The sequence below is a fragment of the Xenia sp. Carnegie-2017 genome, unplaced genomic scaffold, assembly GCF_021976095.1.
Source record: "Xenia sp. Carnegie-2017 unplaced genomic scaffold, XeniaSp_v1 HiC_scaffold_1, whole genome shotgun sequence".
Classification (NCBI taxonomy): domain Eukaryota; kingdom Metazoa; phylum Cnidaria; class Anthozoa; order Malacalcyonacea; family Xeniidae; genus Xenia; species Xenia sp. Carnegie-2017.
Window position 1 is genome coordinate 5935084 of NW_025813402.1, and position 23356 is coordinate 5958439.

General features: G+C 34.4%; 2 protein-coding genes and 1 long non-coding RNA gene across 3 annotated transcripts; 2 read left to right on the forward strand and 1 right to left on the reverse strand.

Moving 5' to 3' along the window:
• The first annotated feature begins 683 nt into the window (after positions 1-683).
• Positions 684-12556, forward strand: LOC124437891 (nose resistant to fluoxetine protein 6-like). The gene is made up of 15 exons (XM_046987857.1): positions 684-1099; positions 1891-1961; positions 2829-2919; positions 3259-3352; positions 3867-4063; positions 4718-4891; positions 5097-5190; positions 5546-5638; positions 5726-5894; positions 9877-9956; positions 10429-10563; positions 10778-10913; positions 11292-11484; positions 11919-12061; positions 12329-12556. The coding sequence occupies exons 1-15, from the start codon at positions 697-699 to the stop codon at positions 12434-12436; spliced, it is 2181 nt and encodes a 726-aa protein (XP_046843813.1). The 5' UTR covers positions 684-696; the 3' UTR covers positions 12437-12556.
• A 972-nt stretch (positions 12557-13528) lies between these two features.
• LOC124436839 lies at positions 13529-14599 on the reverse strand. Its single transcript, XR_006945508.1, has 2 exons — positions 14494-14599; positions 13529-14031 (listed from the first exon to the last, which is right to left on the reverse strand). It is a non-coding gene; the product is annotated as an uncharacterized LOC124436839 (long non-coding RNA).
• A 4117-nt stretch (positions 14600-18716) lies between these two features.
• LOC124436830 lies at positions 18717-21741 on the forward strand. The gene is made up of 3 exons (XM_046986807.1): positions 18717-18860; positions 20135-20394; positions 20523-21741. Exons 1-3 carry the CDS (start codon positions 18767-18769, stop codon positions 20583-20585), a joined length of 417 nt encoding a protein of 138 aa, XP_046842763.1. The 5' UTR covers positions 18717-18766; the 3' UTR covers positions 20586-21741.
• Positions 21742-23356: the final 1615 nt, after the last annotated feature.

Here is a 23356-nt window from a genome sequence, read left to right on the forward strand (position 1 = left end):
AATTTCCATCGCAATATTTGCCCGTATTCTAAAGACTCCCTCACACTCACACTCATCGAGTGCAACATAAAAATAACGCTCTATCGAATAAGTGTGAGGGTGCCTTTAGAATACGGGCGATTGATACAAAAAATGACTAGCAAGTTGTGTCAGAATCCAAAAGTTCGACCATCTTTCCACAGCTTTTCCTTCAATGTGGAAATGCTTTGTATGACACGTACTCAGATGTATGTTAGCAAATAAGTTATGTATCAACTTATATTGTTTTTTTATTTTTCAACATAGTTTTCATTCAGATGGGTTTTTAGTCTTTACCGATTTTTGTGTATCATGTGCGAAAGCCTCCGGTGCGTATGTTTGCCAATAACGCATCAGTGACTTCAATATTGCAATTTGGGAGTGAACAAAACATCCGGTAAACCGTAAGCGTGAGTTTAACAAAGCCAGTATCGTATGATTGTAACTTGTTATTTTAACTTTATGTCTGTGGAGGTAATTTTAAGTGCGTCAATTACAAAAGCTTCATGACGTCTGGAATCAGGTTACAATAATACTAATTACAGGAATTATCTTAATTTACGTCTGTAGAATTTTACGTGCGTCAATTACCAAAGCTTCATGACGTCTGGAATCAGGTTACAATAATACTAAATACAGGAATTATCTTAATTTACGTTAGTTTGGATTATCACCAACATGGCAAAGGTTCCCAACTTTCTAAGAACGTCATGGTTCCTTGCATTGTGCTTCCTATATTTTGGGTATTCCGATACCAACGTTACGACAGCACAAGATGTAGGAAAAACAACAACAGAATCTCCAACTGGAAATTTTCCTAATCCTAATGTTATTCTTACGAATTTGATGGATCAATTGAGCAACACAACCTTTTTTGATCTCCTAAAGAAGCTGAATTCTTCGACACAGAGTGCATCGCAGAATGCACAACTGCTAAAAGCCATCTCGCAATCATTTCGTGCGATGAATCCCTTGTCTCTTTTCACTACTTCAGTAATGAACAATCTAAAACGTTTAAACCTCGGGCAATGTGGTAAAGACTTGCAAATGATCGCAAATGAAACTGCCGTCATGGTGAAGTGTAAGTATAATTGAGAATTAAACAGTTTATATTTGAGAGGGACTGTACTATTTGTACATGATTGAAGAAGTACTTTTTGAGGCTGAATTGAAATAGCCGCTCACGAAATGAATAAGAAAGTAATACAGTACAAACTTGTCGGCTTAGGAAAACTGCATACTGCACGCAATATGTTGTGTGTCGCTTTCCACTTTATTTCAAAGCCCATTTTTTCATGTATACTGCACGTCTTAACTCCCTCATCATCTTGGCGACGCTTAAGCGGCTATCTTGCATAATTGGCTGCTACAACAAACAGATTTTTTCCAGTTTCCACACAAAAATCATGCAAAACTAAAAATTTAAGGTATACAGTGAAAAGCGCGGTCACCCTTGGCGAATATTGTACGGTTATGCAACGGTCGTTGCGTCGGTTTACGTTTCCTAAAATACCCTCTTTTCCAAATCACACTCCAAAATACTCACTTGCTACAAATACTAAAACGTCTGAAGCAATATCAATCAAGTGGATTCAACATTGTTATAAATATGATGTGACAAGTTAAGTCGATTAACACCGATTAAAGATAATATATAATACTATTGGTTGTTTATTATTGGATTTTCCTGCATCAGGTTTGATCTATTTCACAGCTCTGCATTGAAAATTTAAAACAACAGTTGTTTTTTTGCAATCAACTTAATCAAGTCTCGTTGTCTACCGTTAAAAATTACGCCATTTTACACATCGATTTCCCACTTAAAAGAGGATTTTACACCATCGCTTGAAATGAAAATAATATTTTTTTTAGATATTGACGCTGCTGGAAAACCTCACAGTGGACTGACTGAAGGAAACAATTATTGGGGTGGTGCACACGAAGTATGCGAATACGACATAGAAAATGCTCATGTTTGTGGATCGTTATTATTATTACAAATTCCACTTTAGAAACTGGTAAGGGAAATCGTCAATGTCCAGACATAAGATTTTTTCATTAGATTCAATAATGTACGCACAGAAATGTTGCTTTTCATAAAATTGTTTTCATTTACTTATTAATTACTGCCCAAATAGTTGTTATTATAAGTGAAAATGCATGTAATAGACATCATCTTCAGGCATTGTGGTGACATTTGATGTGCGCACATTTGTCTACTGCGCAAAATAGAGGATGTAAATGTGAAAAGGTTCATCGTTTCAAAATAGCATGGGAAGTAAATTTTATTCTAAATAGACGTCATAACTAGTGCACATTCTCAACTGGACAATAGAAGTTACTAATAGCTTGTTGGCGATTTCCGTGCCACTTATGATGTCTAATGAGCAAACATGCCAGCCAAAAAAATTCGCTCAAAAGGACAAATCTGGAGTTGAAACTAGTCATCTTCCATTCAACATAAAATAGACATAAATATATCAAATTGCTTGCAAACATCCGAATATTTATTTAATGCAAATTTCACTGCATAAACACACTTTTAAACATTTACAACTAGGAAATATATAACAAACATACATTTAATTTGGCATGTAATGCGGCAAGGGAAGTTGGTTGTGTAAATAGCATCGTGTCACCAGTTGGGTAAATTGCATGTACGATGTAATTTACATCATTTACTCAGGGTAAACAAGAACTGCATATTTGAGAAAGTCGATTTTCACTTTTTTTCAATTTTTTCTCACCGTGTAGAGTGGAAATTGTTGTCGGTAGTAAAATCAGTTTATTATACACTTAATTTCTTTCAGAACATACCATTCATATCTTGGACAGGTTGCTTTCCACAAAGTTGCACTTCAGATAATGCTTCTGCCATTCTGAAGGTTGCGACCAGTCAAGGTAAGTTTAAAGTTAGTAGCTAAATTCATTGTGATTCCATTAATGATATAAAGACAAAACCACTGAACATTTGGTAAGCGTTGGTTCACACCAGAGGAACAATGACAAAGCAGGCCAGCCAAACCTAAAACTAGCCATGAAAGGCCTAAGACTTCCCAAAATACCTGGAAACATGGCTGGTCTACCATAAAATACTCTATGTTTTCAAATAGATAAAATTCCATAAACTGTTGAAATGCAAATGTCCCAACATGTACCCAGTAACCACGATTTTTGGCTCGGACCTCGGACACAAGCTCAGTACAACTGTGACATGTGCGTATTGATCTCTTTTTTCAGTATCTAAACTCACAGACAAAGCCGTGGAAATATATGTATACGGCACCAAATGTATCAAAGGACCGGGATATGACACTGGCACTAAATTGACAATGTACGAAAAAAACAGAAATTAATTTTGTACGTGCGTAAGTCTGTAAATAAGACAATAGACACTTAATATACGGAGTGTCTATTGTCTTGTGTCTTACTAAAATACTCTTTGGCATTCGTAATTTTAGATGACATTGAGTTCATTAGTTTCAGGCAATCAAATCGGCAAAATAGTATCACGCAAAATCAAACTGAGCAGAAACAAAGAGAACGTCCTTATATAGGACTTATATACGTCTTTATATAGGACTGATAAAATCAGTAAATAATAAAAATTTTTTGTTATTTGCTGTTTGGTAATCTTCGGTTTTTTTGATGAGCGGTTAAAAATAGCGTAGGGGAAGGTAACGCCCGACGAACGGTCTCGTGCAGACCGCTTGTGCAGCCAATCAGATTGCATGTAACAGTAAAATATAAAGTAGGACGTCACATAAAAAATAATAATATGTCTTGTACCGTTTTGTTCTTGCATATTTCTAACTGCCTTATTTTTTTAACTATTTGTTTCAACGCAGTGCATTTTGTGGTGTATTGATGCTTCTATGCTTGATTGGAAGCATACTAGATGCGATTCGGAAGCATCACAAAACTGTTGAAGAAACAGGAATATTATCCGATGCAGAGGAAGACTTTGAGATGGAAGCAAATGGTAAACGGATGCAGCAAGAAGACGCAGTTGCAATCAATCGTAAAATGACGACAATTTTAAGATGTATGGAGATTTCAGAATTGTTCAAATTAAAGTTGACATTTTAAGAAATTTCTCGTATGTAGCGATCATCGTACTGCAATATGAACAATGTTTGGGTCGTTTATTTATAAAAAAATCGCGGTTTAAATTAGCATAAGTATTGGAAGTTATAACAATTTCATAGTTAAAGTAAGATCTTTAAAGAAGTAAAGTTTGGTTTTTTCACATCCACCTATAATATCAACCTCGTTCCGAGGAGCTTTCAAATTAAAGAGCCTGGGAACGAGGTTGCTATAATATAAGTCATAGCATTAGAATTTAAGGCCAATTTAAAAAGAGGCATTTTACATGAGGCGAATGCATTTAAAACAAAAGCTAATGAGGAATTTTATCTCATTTTCTTTTGTTTTAAATGCATTCGGTGCATGTAAAATGCGACGTTTGAAACAAGCCTAATGGAATTAGAATTTTAAAGTATGCATAAATAGAAGTAATTATACACAAGTGTATCCAGACATATCTTCTCTTGGGAATTTTTATCATACAGAATAAATAATTTTATAAATCAATAACCATTCTGTCTAATGGTTATGAACGTTATATTTTGTTACAAAGATAAAAAAAGAGTGAGAAAAACTTCAAAAATATGAAAAAATTTTTGCTCTCTCATTTTAGCGAAAACTGCGGAGGTGTTCTTATGTTTTTCTCTCCAACGGAACACAAGGAAAATTTTCGACACGAGTGTTTCAAGCGCTGCTATTACATCCATTAATGGTATACGAGTGATCAGTATTTTCTGGATTATCCTGGGACATGTGTATCTTCGCAGCCTCCACAACTTTCTACTCAGTAAGTTTTTCCAAGCACTAAGCTCCCGTTAATAAATTATTAGCTACTATGTCTACTTTTTCTAAAAGTTATTTTCATAATTATACTGTCGTAGCAGTCTAGAGCTCACATTTTTTTTTCATGGTAAAACTGATGCACATAATAAAATAAATCACGTTTTTCACATTATAAAGTATGTAGACAGTAAAATAATTTAATACTTTAGCAAACAAGAAGGAGTTCCTTCGCCAAGCTGAGTCTGTCACTGTAATGGCCGTTGCTAATGCTTTCTTTGCTGTAGACAGTTTCTTTTTCTTAAGGTACGTATAGTTTTTTAAAACGCCAAGACATGTATAACATCTTGAACCAAAAAGTTAGATTCGGTGTTATTCTGGTCAAAAAAAACGGATGGATGTGTTGCTCTCAATCTTAAAAGGACTGTTTTAATAAATGGAAGAAAAAATTAGCTAGTACATTTTTCTCACCAACTATTTTTGTCTTTATACTGCATGAGCGCTTATGGCAGATTTCTGGTTAACCAATCATTGCATGGTGTTTGCTTGACTATTTAATAGTGAACTACTTATTCAACCATGCATTACATGGTACTAAACTGAATAGTTTAGTGAACTTCTCATAAGCCATTAAGTGCATTGTGCTAAGTGTCTATTTTAGTGGACTTCTCGTAGCATATACATGTTTGAGAAAAATGGAAAGAACTCAAGGCAAAGTTAATTGGGGATTGTTTTACCTCCACAGATATTTAAGGTAAATCATAGTTATTAGCACAAGTTTTAAAATTACATACCTATATGTACAGTTAGCAAGCCGACTACTTCTTCTCATGTCTAACAGATTAACTCCGTCTCTAATGTTCGTTGTTCTGTTTGCGGTTCATATCAAAGGAATCTTATCTGATTCACCTACATGGTTGAGTTTATACAAAGAAAAAAATTGCGAAGATAAGTGGTGGACAAATATGTTGTACATCAATAACTTCTATCCGAAAGAGGTCAACGATCAGGTGAATAAAAGTTCAAAGTCGACGCTTTCACGATCACAAAAGCGGAAATGCGCAAATAACAGTCAGTTCAACATAGCAAATGCAGTTCGATACAACAAAGTAGCATATGCAACACAGTTCTATATACAACACACACAGTTCTACAAAGCAAATGCAGTTCAATACAACAAAGTAGCATATGCAACACAGTTCTATATACAACACACACAGTTCAACATAGCAAATGCAGTTCGATACAACAAAGTAGCATATGCAACACAGTTCTATATACAACACACACAGTTCAACATAGCAAATGCAGTTCGATACAACAATGTAGTATATGCAACACAGTTCTATATACAACACACACAGTTCTACAAAGCAAATGCAGTTCGATACAACAAAGTAGTGTATGCAACACAGTTCTATATACAACACACACAGTTCTACAAAGCAAATGCAGTTCGATACAACAATGTAAGATATGCAACACAGTTCTATATACAACACACACAGTTCTACAAAGCAAATGCAGTTCGATACAACAAAGTAGTATATGCAACACAGTTCTATATACAACACACACAGTTCAACATAGCAAATGCAGTTCGATACAACAATGTAGTATATGCAACACAGTTCTATATACAACACACACAGTTCTACAAAGCAAATGCAGTTCGATACAACAAAGTAGTGTATGCAACACAGTTCTATATACAACACACACAGTTCTACAAAGCAAATGCAGTTCGATACAACAATGTAAGGTATGCAACACAGTTCTATATACACACACACAGTTCTACAAAGCAAATGCAGTTCGATACAACAAAGTAGTATATGCAACACAGTTCTATTTACAACACACACAGTTCAACATAGCAAATGCAGTTCGATACAACAAAGTAGCATATGCAACACAGTTCTATATACACACACACAGTTCTACAAAGCAAATGCAGTTCGATACAACAATGTAGTATAGCAACACAGTTCTATATACAACACACACAGTTCTACAAAGCAAATGCAGTTCGATACAACAAAGTAGTGTATGCAACACAGTTCTATATACAACACACACAGTTCTACAAAGCAAATGCAGTTCGATACAACAATGTAAGATATGCAACACAGTTCTATATACAACACACACAGTTCTACAAAGCAAATGCAGTTCGATACAACAAAGTAGTATATGCAACACAGTTCTATATACAACACACACAGTTCAACATAGCAAATGCAGTTCGATACAACAATGTAGTATATGCAACACAGTTCTATATACAACACACACAGTTCTACAAAGCAAATGCAGTTCGATACAACAAAGTAGTGTATGCAACACAGTTCTATATACAACACACACAGTTCTACAAAGCAAATGCAGTTCGATACAACAATGTAAGATATGCAACACAGTTCTATATACAACACACACAGTTCTACAAAGCAAATGCAGTTCGATACAACAAAGTAGTATATGCAACACAGTTCTATTTACAACACACACAGTTCAACATAGCAAATGCAGTTCGATACAACAAAGTAGCATATGCAACACAGTTCTATATACAACACACACAGTTCTACAAAGCAAATGCAGTTCGATACAACAATGTAGTATATGCAACACAGTTCTATATACAACACACACAGTTCTACAAAGCAAATGCAGTTCGATACAACAAAGTAGTATATGCAACAAAATCTATATACAACACACACAGTTCTACAAAGCAAATGCAGTTCGATACAACAATGTAAGATATGCAACACAGTTCTATATACAACACACACAGTTCTACAAAGCAAATGCAGTTCGATACAACAAAGTAGTATATGCAACACAGTTCTATATACAACACACACATTTCTACAAAGCAAATGCAGTTCGATACAACAAAGTAGTATATGCAACACAGTTCTATATACAACACACAGTTCTACAAAGCAAATGCAGTTCGATACAACAATGTAGTATATGCAACACAGTTCTATATACAACACACACAGTTCTACAAAGCAAATGCAGTTCGATACAACAAAGTAGTGTATGCAACACAGTTCTATATACAACACACACAGTTCTACAAAGCAAATGCAGTTCGATACAACAATGTAAGATATGCAACACAGTTCTATATACAACACACACAGTTCTACAAAGCAAATGCAGTTCGATACAACAAAGTAGTATATGCAACACAGTTCTATTTACAACACACACAGTTCAACATAGCAAATGCAGTTCGATACAACAAAGTAGCATATGCAACACAGTTCTATATACAACACACACAGTTCTACAAAGCAAATGCAGTTCGATACAACAATGTAGTATATGCAACACAGTTCTATATACAACACACACAGTTCTACAAAGCAAATGCAGTTCGATACAACAAAGTAGTATATGCAACAAAATCTATATACAACACACACAGTTCTACAAAGCAAATGCAGTTCGATACAACAATGTAAGATATGCAACACAGTTCTATATACAACACACACAGTTCTACAAAGCAAATGCAGTTCGATACAACAAAGTAGTATATGCAACACAGTTCTATATACAACACACACATTTCTACAAAGCAAATGCAGTTCGATACAACAAAGTAGTATATGCAACACAGTTCTATATACAACACACACAGTTCTACAAAGCAAATGCAGTTCGATACAACAATGTAGTATATGCAACACAGTTCTATATACAACACACACAGTTCTACAAAGCAAATGCAGTTCGATACAACAAAGTAGTATATGCAACACAGTTCTATATACAACACACGCAGTTCTACAAAGCAAATGCAGTTGGATACAACAAAGTAGTATATGCAACACAGTTCTATATACAACACACACAGTTCTACAAAGCAAATGCAGTTCGATACAACAAAGTAGTATATGCAACACAGTTCTATATACAACACACACAGTTCAACATAGCAAATGCAGTTTGATACAACAAAGTAGTATATGCAACAAAGTCCTATATACAACACACACAGTTCAACATAGCAAATGCAGTTCGATACAACAAAGTAGTATATGCAACACAGTTCTACACAACACAGTTTTGCATGAATAGTTCTTTTTAAAAAATCGTTTTAAAAAGAGCAAATACTATGGTGAATGGTTGAAATAATAATATAAAAGAACTGTTTAAAACCAGAACACAAACCCAACAATTCTAAAAGAACTGTTTTCAAAGCTAAAAGACACTGTGCATTTCGGCTGACCACTCATCATCCACAGTGTGTTTATCTGTAAAAACAGTTCTTTTAGAATTATTTGGTTAGTGTTCTGGTTTTAAACAGTTCTTTTAAGAACTATTATATTATTAATTTAACCATTCGCCACGGTATTTGCTCTTTTTAAAATGATTTTTTAATTTGTCACCAAGACAAAATCTTTATTTTACAGTTCTATATAAAACACATGCAGTTCTTTATAATACAGTTTTACTTGACAAAGTTCAATATAGCACAACTCTATATAACACAATTCTATACAACAGAGTTCTATTTATAAAATAAACACAATGAAACGCGTGCGCTGATTGGTCAAGAGCTGAGTTTGCATCAGCCAGTGCAAAACACATCTGAGCTCAACCAATCAAATCAATTTAAGCAATCAATCAGTCAAAGAGAATTTGCAAATCGATCATGAATAAACTATAGAGTAAAAATTAAAATGTTTGTCTTTTTTCGCATTATTGTGCAACCCTCGACCTTCGGTTGCATCTTTGCATTTTCCCGAGCATGTGTAACCCTCGACCTTCGGTCTCGGGCTTGAACTGATCTGCTCTCAAGTTCTCCCAAAGGTCTCCTCGGTTTGCATAAGCTTGTGCAAACACAGTAAACATCTTTTATTTCTTATATAATACAATTTTGACAGCACAACATAATGCAATTTAACATAGTTCTATTTAACACAATTGTGTATTAAACAGTTCTATATTTCTAAATTGTATTTCTAGTGCATTGGACGGGCTTGGTATTTAGCAAATGATATGCAATTCTACGTAATTTCACCGATACTTATAGTTTTGGCGTACAGGTAAGTGTACGTAGACAAAATGATTGTATTTTCTCATTTTAGGTTGAGCATTTTCATCTCAAGTGTTAACCGACCAGTAATCGACCAAAGTTTGAATTTAAACTCTTTCGACACATCTTTAGGATATATACACCTAACACTATCATGTCAATTAAATAATTGAATGTTTTGCAAAAATCAGTTTTGACGATTGAATACAAAACTAACTTGATTACGCCGAGGAGTTTATTGTACCAATAATGAATTTACAACTAGTATAAGAATGATTTCTAGTACTCCACTTTCCGCAATTCGTATATTGTGTATGCAACGCGTGATTTGATTGGCTATTTAGTTTGTATTTGACAACATTAAAACATTTGGATAAAAGTCGACGTCTGCCATTAATAGAGACTAAAACTATATTGTGCATCGATCCTGAAACCTTGATGGTGTTGATATATTTTTCAAAATATTATAATTGTATTTTTAGATTTGGATGGCGAGGATTATTTGCAGGAACTGGTGTACTGATGGCAATAAGCACAATAACAATTCCATCAATCTATGTTGGTTATGACGTGGATCCTTTAATAGTTCTCAAATCCCTTCGACCAATTGCAGATGGGTAAATGAATTATTTTGAAGTTTTAAACGTTTTTTTGAGTACAAACTAGCGGATGCATTGATGTAGTGACAAACGAAATTCAAACATCTTTTCGTGTCAAGACGTAAGCGGCAAAAATCTGCTTGTGGTTGTACAGTTGTTTAAAAACTATGAACAAAACTTAATACATCCTTTTCATGAGTTTCACTGTTAAGCAAGCGTTTAAATGTTTTAGGGGGAGAAAAATAGCGGAATACATGAAATATGAGTATACTAAACCGTACTGTCGCATTCAGCCTTATCTGGTGGGATTTATCATTGGTTACGTCATCTACAAGAAATACCGTAACCCCTTTAAAAAACACGGTTGGGTAAGTTCATAAAAATACATCATCATTGTGTATACTTCACAATTTACATCAAATGAGCGAAGGAAGTGGGACTGAAGGTGATAGTCACCATTCAATTTTGCCAACATTGCGCTTAAATGGTTGCTCATATCTGCTGTTGTTGATATTGGTGAAACGTTGAAACCTTTTATACGATATGAGTAAATGACATATAATTAAATAGATTAATACGATTGACCTGATATTTCCTTAACTTACTTGGACAAATCGCACAGCTTTCAATAAAGCAAACTTTTCACGAATTGGCGTCAAATATTTTTTAAAGATTAGGGCTAGCCTCCAACACTTTGTTGGTGACCTCGCACAATGGTTGTTTTCACTTTAACATTCGTAATTTAGTTAATTGCAATCACCGGCTGGTGCGTGGCATTTGCCGTTGCTATGACAATGGTATATGGGCCATGCAAGTCGGCAGTTCGTGGTGAAAATGAATGGACTCTAAGGGGAGAAATTGTCTTTGGAACACTTCAGCGACTCCTCTGGGGACTGGCGGTTGCATGGGTTACCTATGCTTGTCACTTTGGTTACGGAAGTAAGATTGGCATTTTTATGCATTTTAGTTGCCATCACATATGATAATGTTAATCCGTCTCCAAACATGAACGAAGAGTCGACTCCGATGAAGCTAATCTGCTTTACGTAATTTATTTGTAAAACTCCTGATGCTGGCCACACAAAGCTTAGACAATGAGATATTGATTGGACAATAACAAATCTTTGAGATTGTTTTATCTTTGAATGCACGTAGTATTATATTGATTGTCCAGTCCCTGCATTATCCAGACTAGGCAACTAAGTATGTATTTAATGAATAGAGAGATCAGTGCAGGATTTATGTAATTTCGGGAAACATAACAGAAAATTTATGAAAATATCAATCGAAAATGTTCATATATTTAAATGTCATACATGTCATAAAGCTAATCAAAAAATGTATTTACATACTCAAATAGAAAACTTTTTCAGGTTACATTAACGAGTACTTGTCTGCAAGATTCTGGATCCCACTCAGCCGATTGACCTACTCTGTTTACCTCATTCATATGATCGTTATTCACTACATGTTGTATGCAGCAAATGGCTCTATGCATTACAGCATTGCATTTACGGTATGTCGTCAACTTTTGTTATCTCCATTCGTACAAACTGGTTTGTTATAAAGCGTTTTCACTTGTTACACTGGCATCAACTAAACAATAGAGGGAGCAGCCATTTTTAGGGCCCAAACTAACAAACTTAATAAAAATTCTTTTCAATTGTTACCCCCAAAATGGCTGCTATGACATCAGGTGAAAACACTCTATGCCAGTTCCTTTGTTGCTCTTTGTTATATTTGCAAAACTTGCTGATCTTGTTGTAATCATTTTTATCTTTAGGTATATTATTTCTTGGCGTCAGTCGTGTTATCATTTGCTGGAGGCTACATTCTAGCTGTTGTCATCGAGTTCCCAGTGGAAAACTTGGAGAAACTGTTTCTAAAATAATTCATTTATTTTTCCATTTAACATACTTTTTCGCTTTTTACGTATCAATAATCAAATATTAATGTAGTCTAAATACATAAATCGACATAAATTGCAGTTAATAAATCTGTCGGCAACTTACTTGATGGAGTGACCATAAGAGTCGTGACGAAAAAAAATATTTTGTTTTTCAGAAAGGGTTCAGACTATCGCATAAGAACCTCATGTCTCATCAAACTTTGACGTACACTGTCGTAGGTATAGTTTTGCCCTCTGATTTTTTGCATTGTCTTGATTATCGGTTAAGATAATCAAAGGTCGCGTTACTTTATTGGTGATGTAATGTATATATATATATATGGCCTCACATATCTTAGAGTACTAAGATGACATGTACTTTAATTTCCATCCAAATAGTGAAAATATCCTTCAAAAACAAACATATATAGGTTACAAAGTAAATGGTTTGAACCCGGGAGTATCGTTCCATGTTTTTCGCCCAGGTTAGTAGAGTGAAGAGAAGGACTGTTGTTGTTGATGTTGCCTGACGTTTCGACAACCTTAGTGGTAGTCATCTTCAGAGTCAAAAAAAATATAAAATATACATATATATATTTTTGGACTCTAAAAATGACTACCGCTACGGTTTTCAAACGTCAATCATCATGAACAACAACACTCTTTCTAATGACTCTACTAACCTAGACGATCTATATCCACAAACATCTACAGATCATCGCCGTATCTTCAATACTTTAGGAGATGGTACTGCATATTCGCGGAAATCCCCTTGCACATGCGCAGATCCTATCTCCGAGTTAAGGCGATGACTTTTAGCTCATTGGAAAGAGCTCGACGAGAGCTTTAAGATGAGCTAACTTTATTACGATCATTTGGACGACAGAGCGAACAACTTGCTATATAAAGGTTACCTCGCCTGCTTAAGTAGCTTTTGCGTGCGTAACTATTACATTTGGAATTTATAAGTTTGAGCAGTAGCGTATCACAAGAATTGCATCGAAAGTAGCAGAGTTACTAACAGAGATACGCTGCTTTCCAAACTCTTCAAGATTATTCAAAGTCAGTAGTTACAAGATAAACCTGAACTTTGAATCCTATGCTACAAAAATCTTTCAGCAGAATTATTCATTTAGATAGAATATTATTTTCATTCATTTTTTTACCCCGTGGAACGAGATGAAAAATGCAGCTACGTAAAACAGGAATAAAAATTCGCTGTATTCGTCATTGTTGGAAAATTTTTTCCAAATTAGCCACACCCGCCATGTTGTTGATAATAGTTACTTTATATGTTAGCCATTATATGTCAATAAATATTTAGGTATTTAAAGAAAGTTTATTTGACAAGTCTATTATCGACATATTTTGACGAACACTTTCATCAAAGTTAATTCTGCATGATAGCCCCAATAAATCTAATTTATAGTAAAATATTTGTTGATGCACATTTTTCCCGAAAAACGTTACACTCCAGTCTGTAAAGTGCTACTTATCTCTGTTCGGTTTTGATCTGTAGGCACAATAAGACTCTCCTGCGCCATTAGTTCGTACTTTAAAACAAACGCAGTGAAGCGACGACATAAGTTTGTGCTTGCCTGGAAATAAATTTAAAAAAGATTAAATTGTTTCTTCAGTATATAAGATAAAAGTATACTGAATAAGCAATTCTTCGGTTGCAAGCTACGTCATAGCCGCCATGTTAGATGATTTTAACAAAGGACATTCCTTATTTACAATGCAAATTTCATCCAACATGGCGAGCATTCCATTGTTCTCTTACTCCCAGGGGGATGGTTGCAACCATTAATACAGATTACTTTACTGTACAAAACTTTACGCTGAAGATAAACAATCATATGTTTACGATAGCAGGTAAAATACTACTAACACAAAGTTTATTAAAGTATTAACTTTTTTAATGAAGTACTGTCTCAGCAGGGATGTGAATTACCAAGGAATTCTCTTGTTCATACAACAATGTTTCGTGCATGGATATAATGAGCAAATGCACACGAACTTGGAAATCATTACTGAAGTAGAACAGGAAAGGTACTAACCTCAAATTCATCATAACTTCGTCGGTGGTGATAGTAAGCATGAGAAAATATTCTATAGATTCTGCGACATACGGACCCCAGCTTCGATATTGATGATTCTTTTATAGTTACTCTAAAATTGATTGGATGTCAATTGTCAAGATGGAAGATAAACGAATGATTTAAAGGTTTTGTAGTGGTTATATTGCGGTTTAAAATTGCTCAAACAAATTTATTATTATAAAAAAGGCTGTGTATTGCAAGCATCCAAGTGATCCAACCTCATTCGTAATATTACTGACATCAGTAATATGGAGACTGGATTGAATTCACCGAACACTTTTTAACACAACAATATCGGCATTTATCAGTGACAAAACGATTTGATTTTGATGCAATAACACATCTTAAACCATTACATAGATGAAAAAAAAATATTGAAAACATTGTCAATACGTACCTACTGGGAAAATATTTATTGCTGTTTAGCAATGAAGCCGCACCATCCAGCGTGTGCCGAGTGTAGTCAAGGGCGGGACACTGAAAATGAAAATAAAAATATGCAAATTCCACAAACCATTAACTGAAAACTAAAGCCATTCAAAAGATGCGCAATTGAATGAAAGACGCACAAAGCGAAGAAACAATTACATAATTTTAATAACGATACCTCTTTTGGAGTTTTGTGAACAGCACAAAGAAAGATCTATGGTATTTTGCATTGAGTGCTTCACAAATCTGATTGACTAGCTTACACAAACTGATCCATTCTAGCATCTTTATTACCACCTGTTTTTTTATGTCTTCTACATTTTCCTGTGAACTCCAAAAACTCCCATAGCACATAGTATTCATTCTTTTCTCTGTTGTTCTTCTTTTTCTTTACCCAGCAGTTTCACTTTTTGTCCAACCAGATAATATATAACAAGGCTTCAGGCTTTATCAACTCTGATATACACTATCTTCAAGAGCACTTAAATATACCCTTGTTTTCTGTTCTCTGTTCTTTCATATAATAATATATCATAAAGAAAAGTACTTTTTATACTGAAAGACTTTGGTCTAGTTTTTACAATTCTTGGGCAACTCTGTACTTGTGAATCCAATTATACAAATTTTATTTTATCTGACATGTAGATTGTAAATTCCTTAATTTTGTAGATGGTTGCTTTACATAAATTTTCGGTTGCTTATATATAAATTTTTGTAGATGGTTGCTTTATTTAAATTTTAGGATGTTTCCATTATGTGTAGACAATGTAGCAAAATTTTACTACTTGCATTCCCATCTAAGCTTAAGAACATGTAGCTACCCAACTTTTACTGTTAGAGTAACACTTATACCTAAGTACGCAAATTATGATTTCCAATCTGCCTGTTTACAGTCAATAAGAAATATTTACGATCATTTTATGCAGGGCATCGATTTGTCATTTTGGAAACACCATTGTTGTTTGAGTCAGGCATTATTGCATCGTTTATGCACAAAATCATTGTCGTCTATTGGTACGTACGTATGTTTGAAAATACGTGTATGCTCATTCAAAACAGTCAACTGCAATTTGTACAAATGTTGAAAGCGGAAAATGTTAAGATTTGTATATGTTGACATTTAGTCCAGGGGCAGATCCAGCCATAGGCAAAATAAATCACTTCAACATATTGATTGGTTAACTTTTATTCTTTATAAATTTATAGCCAATAACTTTGTTATAAACTTATTTGAATTCTGAAATTAGCGGTTATAATTTATTTTGCCTAACACTGGATCTGCTACCGGGTGTAGCTCTCAAAATTTTACTTATTTATACTCTTGTCGTCTTTTCTTCAATTCTTCGCAGGGAATTGTTTTTACGATTATTTATTTTGCGCATGCTGAATAATTAAATCAGTTTAGAATTTCTCACTGAGAAAACGTTTTTTGTTTATAAATGTAGCGATCCCGATACCCAACTACGTCGACTAATGAAAAGAGATGGTTTTACGAAAGAGCAAGCTGTTCAGAGAATTAACGCTCAGATGGCACTAAGATTAAAATGTGAACGAGCCAATTATGTTGTAGATAATTCTGGTTTACGTGATCAAACCTTGAAACAAGTAGAAAAGATACACTATGAATTGACTAACTCTAACTTTTATCTTCGTGTGAGAATGATATTAGGAATATTTTGTATATCAATAGCTCTGGTTATTTTATTAACGATCCGATTGCTTTTTTGACTACGTTTTTTGCTTTGCTATCTATGTGATCATTCATTCTATAAGTTGGCAAGTTTATATAAAAGTTGTAGAGAAAAAGAAATGATATAGATAAGAAATAAAGTATCAACTGAGTATGTATTATAATTGTCTGTGATAATTTCTTTCTGACGAAATAAGAAATATCTACTATGTTAGAAATGATATTGTGAATGGTAATTATCGTTATTTGATAATGTTCGAAAAAGTCATCTTGGTCTCCCAGAATATAAATTTTTCGTTTCAGAAATTGATTTTGCACGCATGTGAAAACACTATAAAAATTTTTTTTACATAAAACCCACGATAAATATGCTGCACATTCACAATAAAAATACTTTTACGCGCGATTATTTTCCGAACTTATTATCAACTTTCAATTTTTCGGTATTGTTGCAAGTCAGTTATGGCGTGTATCTTTCTTATATGGTTATGATTTAAGAATGTATAGATTAATTGGATATTCTCCTCTTCATTTTGTTGCATTGATTTTTGTACATAAAAGATTCACTATATAATTTCACTCTTGAGGCTGTACAAGACACCGGCAGATTACAGTAAAAGCTAAAGTATGAAAATGCGTAGGAAAGCAGAAGAGTAGCTTAGGTTAATCGATGTATTTTTCTGATTTGTTTGCCTGTTGTAAAGAAAGTTTAAACCATCGTCTCCCAGCGTTTCCGTATGGCAACATTAAGTAAACCATCCGAAATTCAAAGGACCAAAAAATTTGAGAAGTATAGGGTTAAGTGTGGAAAAGTAGCATTTCAACATCAGAAGCTTTACATTTGCGTGGAGCAAGTCATTTTCCATGAAACAACGTTATATTTATATGGAGAACAGTGGTGTCTCTACGGAGACACTTGATCTGCATGGAACAAGTTCTCTCTACGGAGAAGCTCTGAAGCTATGGCACATACGGGCCACACAAAAAAGAAGCCAAAAGAACTATGACCCTAAATAAATATTCCAAATGGCGCGAATCTCAAGATCACCTTTCTAAATCATGACCTGCGAAACATCTAGAGCTGACAGTGCTCAGAGTTTATGATCTGCTAATGTTTTAAGCAAAGTATTTCAAACTTACTTTGCTAAAACTCGCATCTCGTGATTCTTCGTTTTAACCCTATAGAGCCCGTTGTTTCACAACTGCAGCAATCACCAAACGAAATTCGTACAAACTTTTGAAAAAGCCCAGGTCCTGCAGGGTTAAATGACCCGGGCTGACTTTTTGACAGGAAATTCTGTTTAATGTGTGCGACGTGTTTGCGATTTAGCAGCAAATTATAATTCAAAATAAATCGTCGCAGACGGAGACAATATATGCAAATAGTTTGCGAACTAATCAGTTGCTCTATATGTCAATAACGAAGGATAGAGGTTAGTCACGCAACGATAGATAACAACTTTGAAGCTTTACCTTCCTTAACCTACATCACAAGTTTGCTCTTGCCGATCATGTGATAAAATTTAATGAAGAGGGTGTGAAGAGAAGGGGAGTTCTTTAACATGAATAGTCTTAAATAAAACTTCTCATATTAATCTAAATTACTCTGCTCGATCTTGAAGCATTTCCATAAAGTGCTTTACAAGGCAGGGTAATCCCTTTCCATATTATAGCCAATTGAAGAACAGCACGCAAGGTCACGGACAAAACATTTATTATATCGAATTCAGAACAAGTCAAGCATCAAGGCTGAGCTTGTACAAAAGTCTAAAACGTCTTTTATCAAAGAGTGCAATCACAGGAGTTCAGCATCTCAGACCTAGTCTTAAAATAACATCAGAATTTCTTATTCAATCAAAATGAAGCGAAAAAAAAAAATTAACGTCGTCACATAAGAAATGGTATGACGATCTTGTACTGTCTATTAACAATGAAATAAAAGAAAGACACAAGAGCATTTTAAAGTTTTTGTTTCGAGACACTTTGCCATCTATCCTTCTAGAAGAAGGAGAGCCATTGGAATGGTTTCAAAAGTTAGAGCATCGGGAGATACTCTCTTGGAATAACGTTTCAGTGTTAAAGGAATTCCTGCATAAAGCAAAGCTTTATGATATGGTATCTCGGGTCGACGATTACGAGACAAAGATATCCATACTCATATTCTTTAAACAGCATTTGATGAAGTTAGAGCAAATGGATAAACTAGGTAAGCTAATGTTAAATGTACTTACATCCAATATATTAATCCTCTTTGGATATCTTTATTATACGAAGAGTTAGACTGACATCTACGATTATTAGATATCATGGTATAGAGCACTTTATGCCTGCATACCTATGTCAATTTAAATGTGAAAACATAAGTACTTGAAGATTAGCCGCTTTTTATTCACAAAAAAATCGTGTTGCGGAGAAACAGAAACCTCAAGAATGGTTTAGCCAAGAGTTAATATAAGACATATACGTCGCAAATAACATACACAACATACTATAACATAGACAAAAACATTCAAGACGTTTGGATGCCAAGGCGGAAGAAGCAAATTGTACATTGCACAGTACCCACAATTGCTTTCCTTACTGAGCCAAATGCCGCTTTGAAAAATTTGATTCTTACAAATACTTTTTTATCATCACAACGCGGCAATACACAGCAACTTTTTGTATCCCATCAGAATCACTATTTTAGACATGAAAGTCGTCGTAACTATTTTAGAATTCGCTAAGAGTTAAACGATACATTGTATAGCACGGTAAGTTTAAACTTTAGAACGGCGGCTGTTTGATTTTTCCTGCAAATGGTAATACAGGAAATTACAGTATAGGTTTTGTCATTCATCGTATGAAAGTTTATAGAACTAAGCCGTCTAAATATCAATTCTTTTACATTTTCGTGGTTTCGCTTTATTAATTAATTATATGTAGCCGGAAAATTTTATATTCTCAATTATTCACATTCATTTAATGGGCTTATAATCGAATGGATACATTTATCACAAAATAAAAATTTATTACAAAATAAAAATACATATATTTATTACAAAATAAAAAACACATCCTTAACGCTCAAAGTTTGTGCAATACGCAATAACGCTAGGACGTAACTTGGTTTTCAAGACTAGGTGGGGGGGGATGGGAAGAGGACTTAATTTGCACGACAAAAGGGCGTGAAATTAAATTTGCTAGATAAAAGGTTGCACTATATAAACACATTTTCTTTCTTGTCCAGTTACTAAATTTTGCTCGACAAAACTACAGATTTTATTTGAAGGGAGTCTTAGGGAGATTTTTGGCAGTGCGCTCACAGTATATAAGAAGAAACAATAAATTTCTTATGTGCAACAAGTCTTGCAGCAATAATTAAATCCCAGAGATATTCACAACGAAGAACATCGAGAAATGATCTTCACGTAAATGCGTAATATATTGATTTTGTGGAGGAAATTATATCATAGAACCATGTCCTATATTTTTTTTCAGATGAAGAGTTGGATAAAAAATGGAGAAAAACCATAAACCCACCTTTGGATTTTGAACGAGGAATTGCTAATCTTCTTGGTGAAGTTAAGTCCTGTAATGCGACACGAAATAAAATTAGATGTTGCTTTTCCAAAGGAGTTGCTTTCTTAAAGAAGAGTTGCTTTGAAGATGATGTAACTTTAGCATCATTCAAGCTCCTTTTCTTGACTGAAGAATATTATTCCAAATTTAAAAATCGTCTTATTGACGATGAACAAATTGTAAGTCTTTATGCGACGTGATGACTGTAAAAGTATAATTGGTTGCAATGTTAAAGCCCATTGATCGTGACACAATGTCTTAATAATTCATATCAATTCTCACTACGCCAAATTACCCTTTTTTATAGTTGAATATAGAACCTTTGAGTTCTGGAAAATTCCAAGCGCTTGATCGTTCTCGTAGACGGTAATGGAAAACTCTTGAAGACGAAGAGGCCCTGCCGTCGTTATCAACGATTAACACGTGGTTAAAGGAAAGTTGTTTACTTTTATTTTATGACTTGTTGATCGAAGCTGATGTGGTTTTTTTATTTATTTTATGAGCTTGCTTATGTTTATATATATTGCTCTGCTAAGCATATAGCTACAATATATATGATACCATATGTGGGTTATCACCATGGTGCAATGGTGATCACTTCACATGGTACACAGGATGAATGGTTGTACGAGCGTCTCACAGAGAAACTTCTTGCACAACTGTTTCGTCTACATATAATGGTTACCTTGACATTGGTTTTCATGTCTCCAATATTAGGCTGATCATTACGTTTTATATGCTTGCTTTAAACGAGTAAATATTATTCATGTATTAAATTCTGCCCGATTGATTTTACTTTATAAATATAATAGCATAGTATTGAGTGCAATTAGAAAAAAAATGCATGAGAGTTTTTTAAAGGCTATCAAAACTGCACGAGTCCAAAGGACGAGTGCAATTTGAAGTTTTTGAAAACTCACGCGTCCTAGTTTTCAAAATTGCACGAGACTATTCTCACTGGTATTTCCAATTTTTTCACTGGTCTTTACTAAAAATTGTTCTGTTCTAATCCAGTGAGAATTGAGATTTTTTTCATGCATATTATTACAAAAGAAATCTGTCGGGCAGAAATAAACATATGAATATTTACTCTTATGTTTATAATGATACCACATGTGAGTTATCACCAAAGTGCAATGGTGATCACTTCACATGGTACACAGGATGAATGGTTGTACGAGCGTCTCACAGAGTAACTTCTCACACAACTGTTTCATCTCCATATAATGGTTACCTTGACATTGGTCTCCAATATTAGGCTGATCATTAGCAGTTGGTTAGAAAGTCTTCTTCAACTTCCGAATTTGGAAAGTCATTTTAACCATTACTTTGAAGTGTCGAAACTATGCGGTGAATATGCGCAATAAAGGTGCAACAAAAGATGTAGACAAATTTCAAAAGTACAATATGCATTTTCCAAAAATTCACATTAAAAAAAAAGAGCTGACAAAGCTCACGAAGAATCTCTCTCTAAATTTCATTCTGCTGAAGAGTGAAAACAATTCTAGTCATTCAAACTTTTGTAAGTGGACAATAGAAAATAAACAAAATTGCAAAGAATTGTTAAGTGCACTAAAGTGTTCATTTCATGTTATTTGCATAAAGTACATAATTCAATTCTCTCTCTAAAACTTTCCTAACGTAAAATATACTTCGTTTGAAAAAGAATTTTCGTATATTGTAGCTGTTTGAAATTCGTCTACTCTTCTAGTGCAAATTTATTTGGAAAATCTATTTTGAATATGTTTTGCACAAAAGACATCTAATTACCGATTCACTGCATTAACTATTAAGAGTTAAAATTTACTGATATATGAATTTACTTTATATGGCTGTAAACTTTAATCTCTGGCCATCTACATTTTGAGAAATGACTATTTTTTCAAAATTATTAGATGGCACTTTATTGCAAGGTAGCAAAGAGAGGTCAGAACCTCGATTTCCCATGCAAAATAACTATGATTGATGTAATTATGTAATGTCCTTGTTTCACACAACTGTCTGTCTGTGAAACAAGCGTATTTACTAATCTGAGCCTAACTTATGTTATAAAATTGAATTAATTGAGTTTGTTAACTAAGTTAAGTGTTGTAGCTTGTGTATTAACAATCTATTTTTATGCCATATTTTCAATACTAGTTAAAGCAACAAAGTTGAGTAAATAACATAAGATAGCAAAGGTGCACAAGCCGAGATAGCCTTCGACCACATATAAATAAATAACAGCACTCAGAAGTAAGAAGTTATATATAATGTAAGTAAAGCCTGGTTCTCATTAAGTCACTTGAGTCATCCGAGTCGTTTTGTTGTTTTTCAAAATGACTGAGACGACTCAAGCTATCGTATTTCTCATATATTCGTACTAGTGCTGCCGAGAGACTGCTTAATTGATTTTTGCGCGAAAAATTTGAAAATGGCAGCTGCTGTTTATAAAAGACGAAGTTATATTTGCTTCTTCAAAACGTCTTGTGCCATAAAGAGGTCGCTTGCATTTCTCAACGGTCGTTTCGGTCGTCCGGATAGAAAAAAGTTCTATCCTAGCGACCCTAGTCGTTTCAGTCGTGTGAGTCATTTGAAGTTATCTTGGTGACCTCTGAAATGTTTTCATAGAGTCGCAAGAGTCGTCTGTGAAGTTTTGGCACGACTCAAATGACTCGGACGACTATATAAGAACCAGGCTTAAGAGGCTATGTATAATGTAAGTAGGTCATAAGATAATATGCAACATAACAAAACAGTAGCGTGCTGGCTTGGGGCCACTTCTCCAGTTGTTGATTCTTGGGGGGGAGAGGTTGCAGAAATGAATACGTAGCATTGTATTTTGGTTTTGAGATTTATTTGAAATGATATACATATCTTAATTTCTTCTCCCAAAGTCCAGGAACTAGCATTTCAGTGTTTTTTTAAGGAGGGCATGCCTCCGGACCTTCCTTGACTTGGCCCTTCACCCCTTCGTTTCCAGCACGCCACTGTGATGAAACAATTTTACTTTTCATATTTAACCCTCTAAGCGCCGTGCCTTTTCAAAAGTTTGTACACATCTCATTTGGTGATTGTTGCCTGTGAGCAACAACGGCCTCTAGAGGGTTAATGTAAATGAAACATTGCACACTATGAGAAATTGCACAAGGAATAATTGTA

Bases quoted from the DNA above. Each gene is read 5' to 3' on its own strand.
- LOC124437891 (XM_046987857.1), top strand. From the start codon at position 697: ATGGCAAAGGTTCCCAACTTTCTAAGAACGTCATGGTTCCTTGCATTG. The intron at 10,914-11,291 runs GTAAGTTCATAA...TTCGTAATTTAG, and splicing joins CCTTTAAAAAACACGGTTGG to TTAATTGCAATCACCGGCTG. The intron at 11,485-11,918 runs GTAAGATTGGCA...AAACTTTTTCAG, and splicing joins TTGTCACTTTGGTTACGGAA to GTTACATTAACGAGTACTTG.
- LOC124436830 (XM_046986807.1), top strand. From the start codon at position 18,767: ATGGTATCTCGGGTCGACGATTACGAGACAAAGATATCCATACTCATA. The intron at 18,861-20,134 runs GTAAGCTAATGT...ATTTTTTTTCAG, and splicing joins AGAGCAAATGGATAAACTAG to ATGAAGAGTTGGATAAAAAA. The intron at 20,395-20,522 runs GTAAGTCTTTAT...CCTTTTTTATAG, and splicing joins TTATTGACGATGAACAAATT to TTGAATATAGAACCTTTGAG.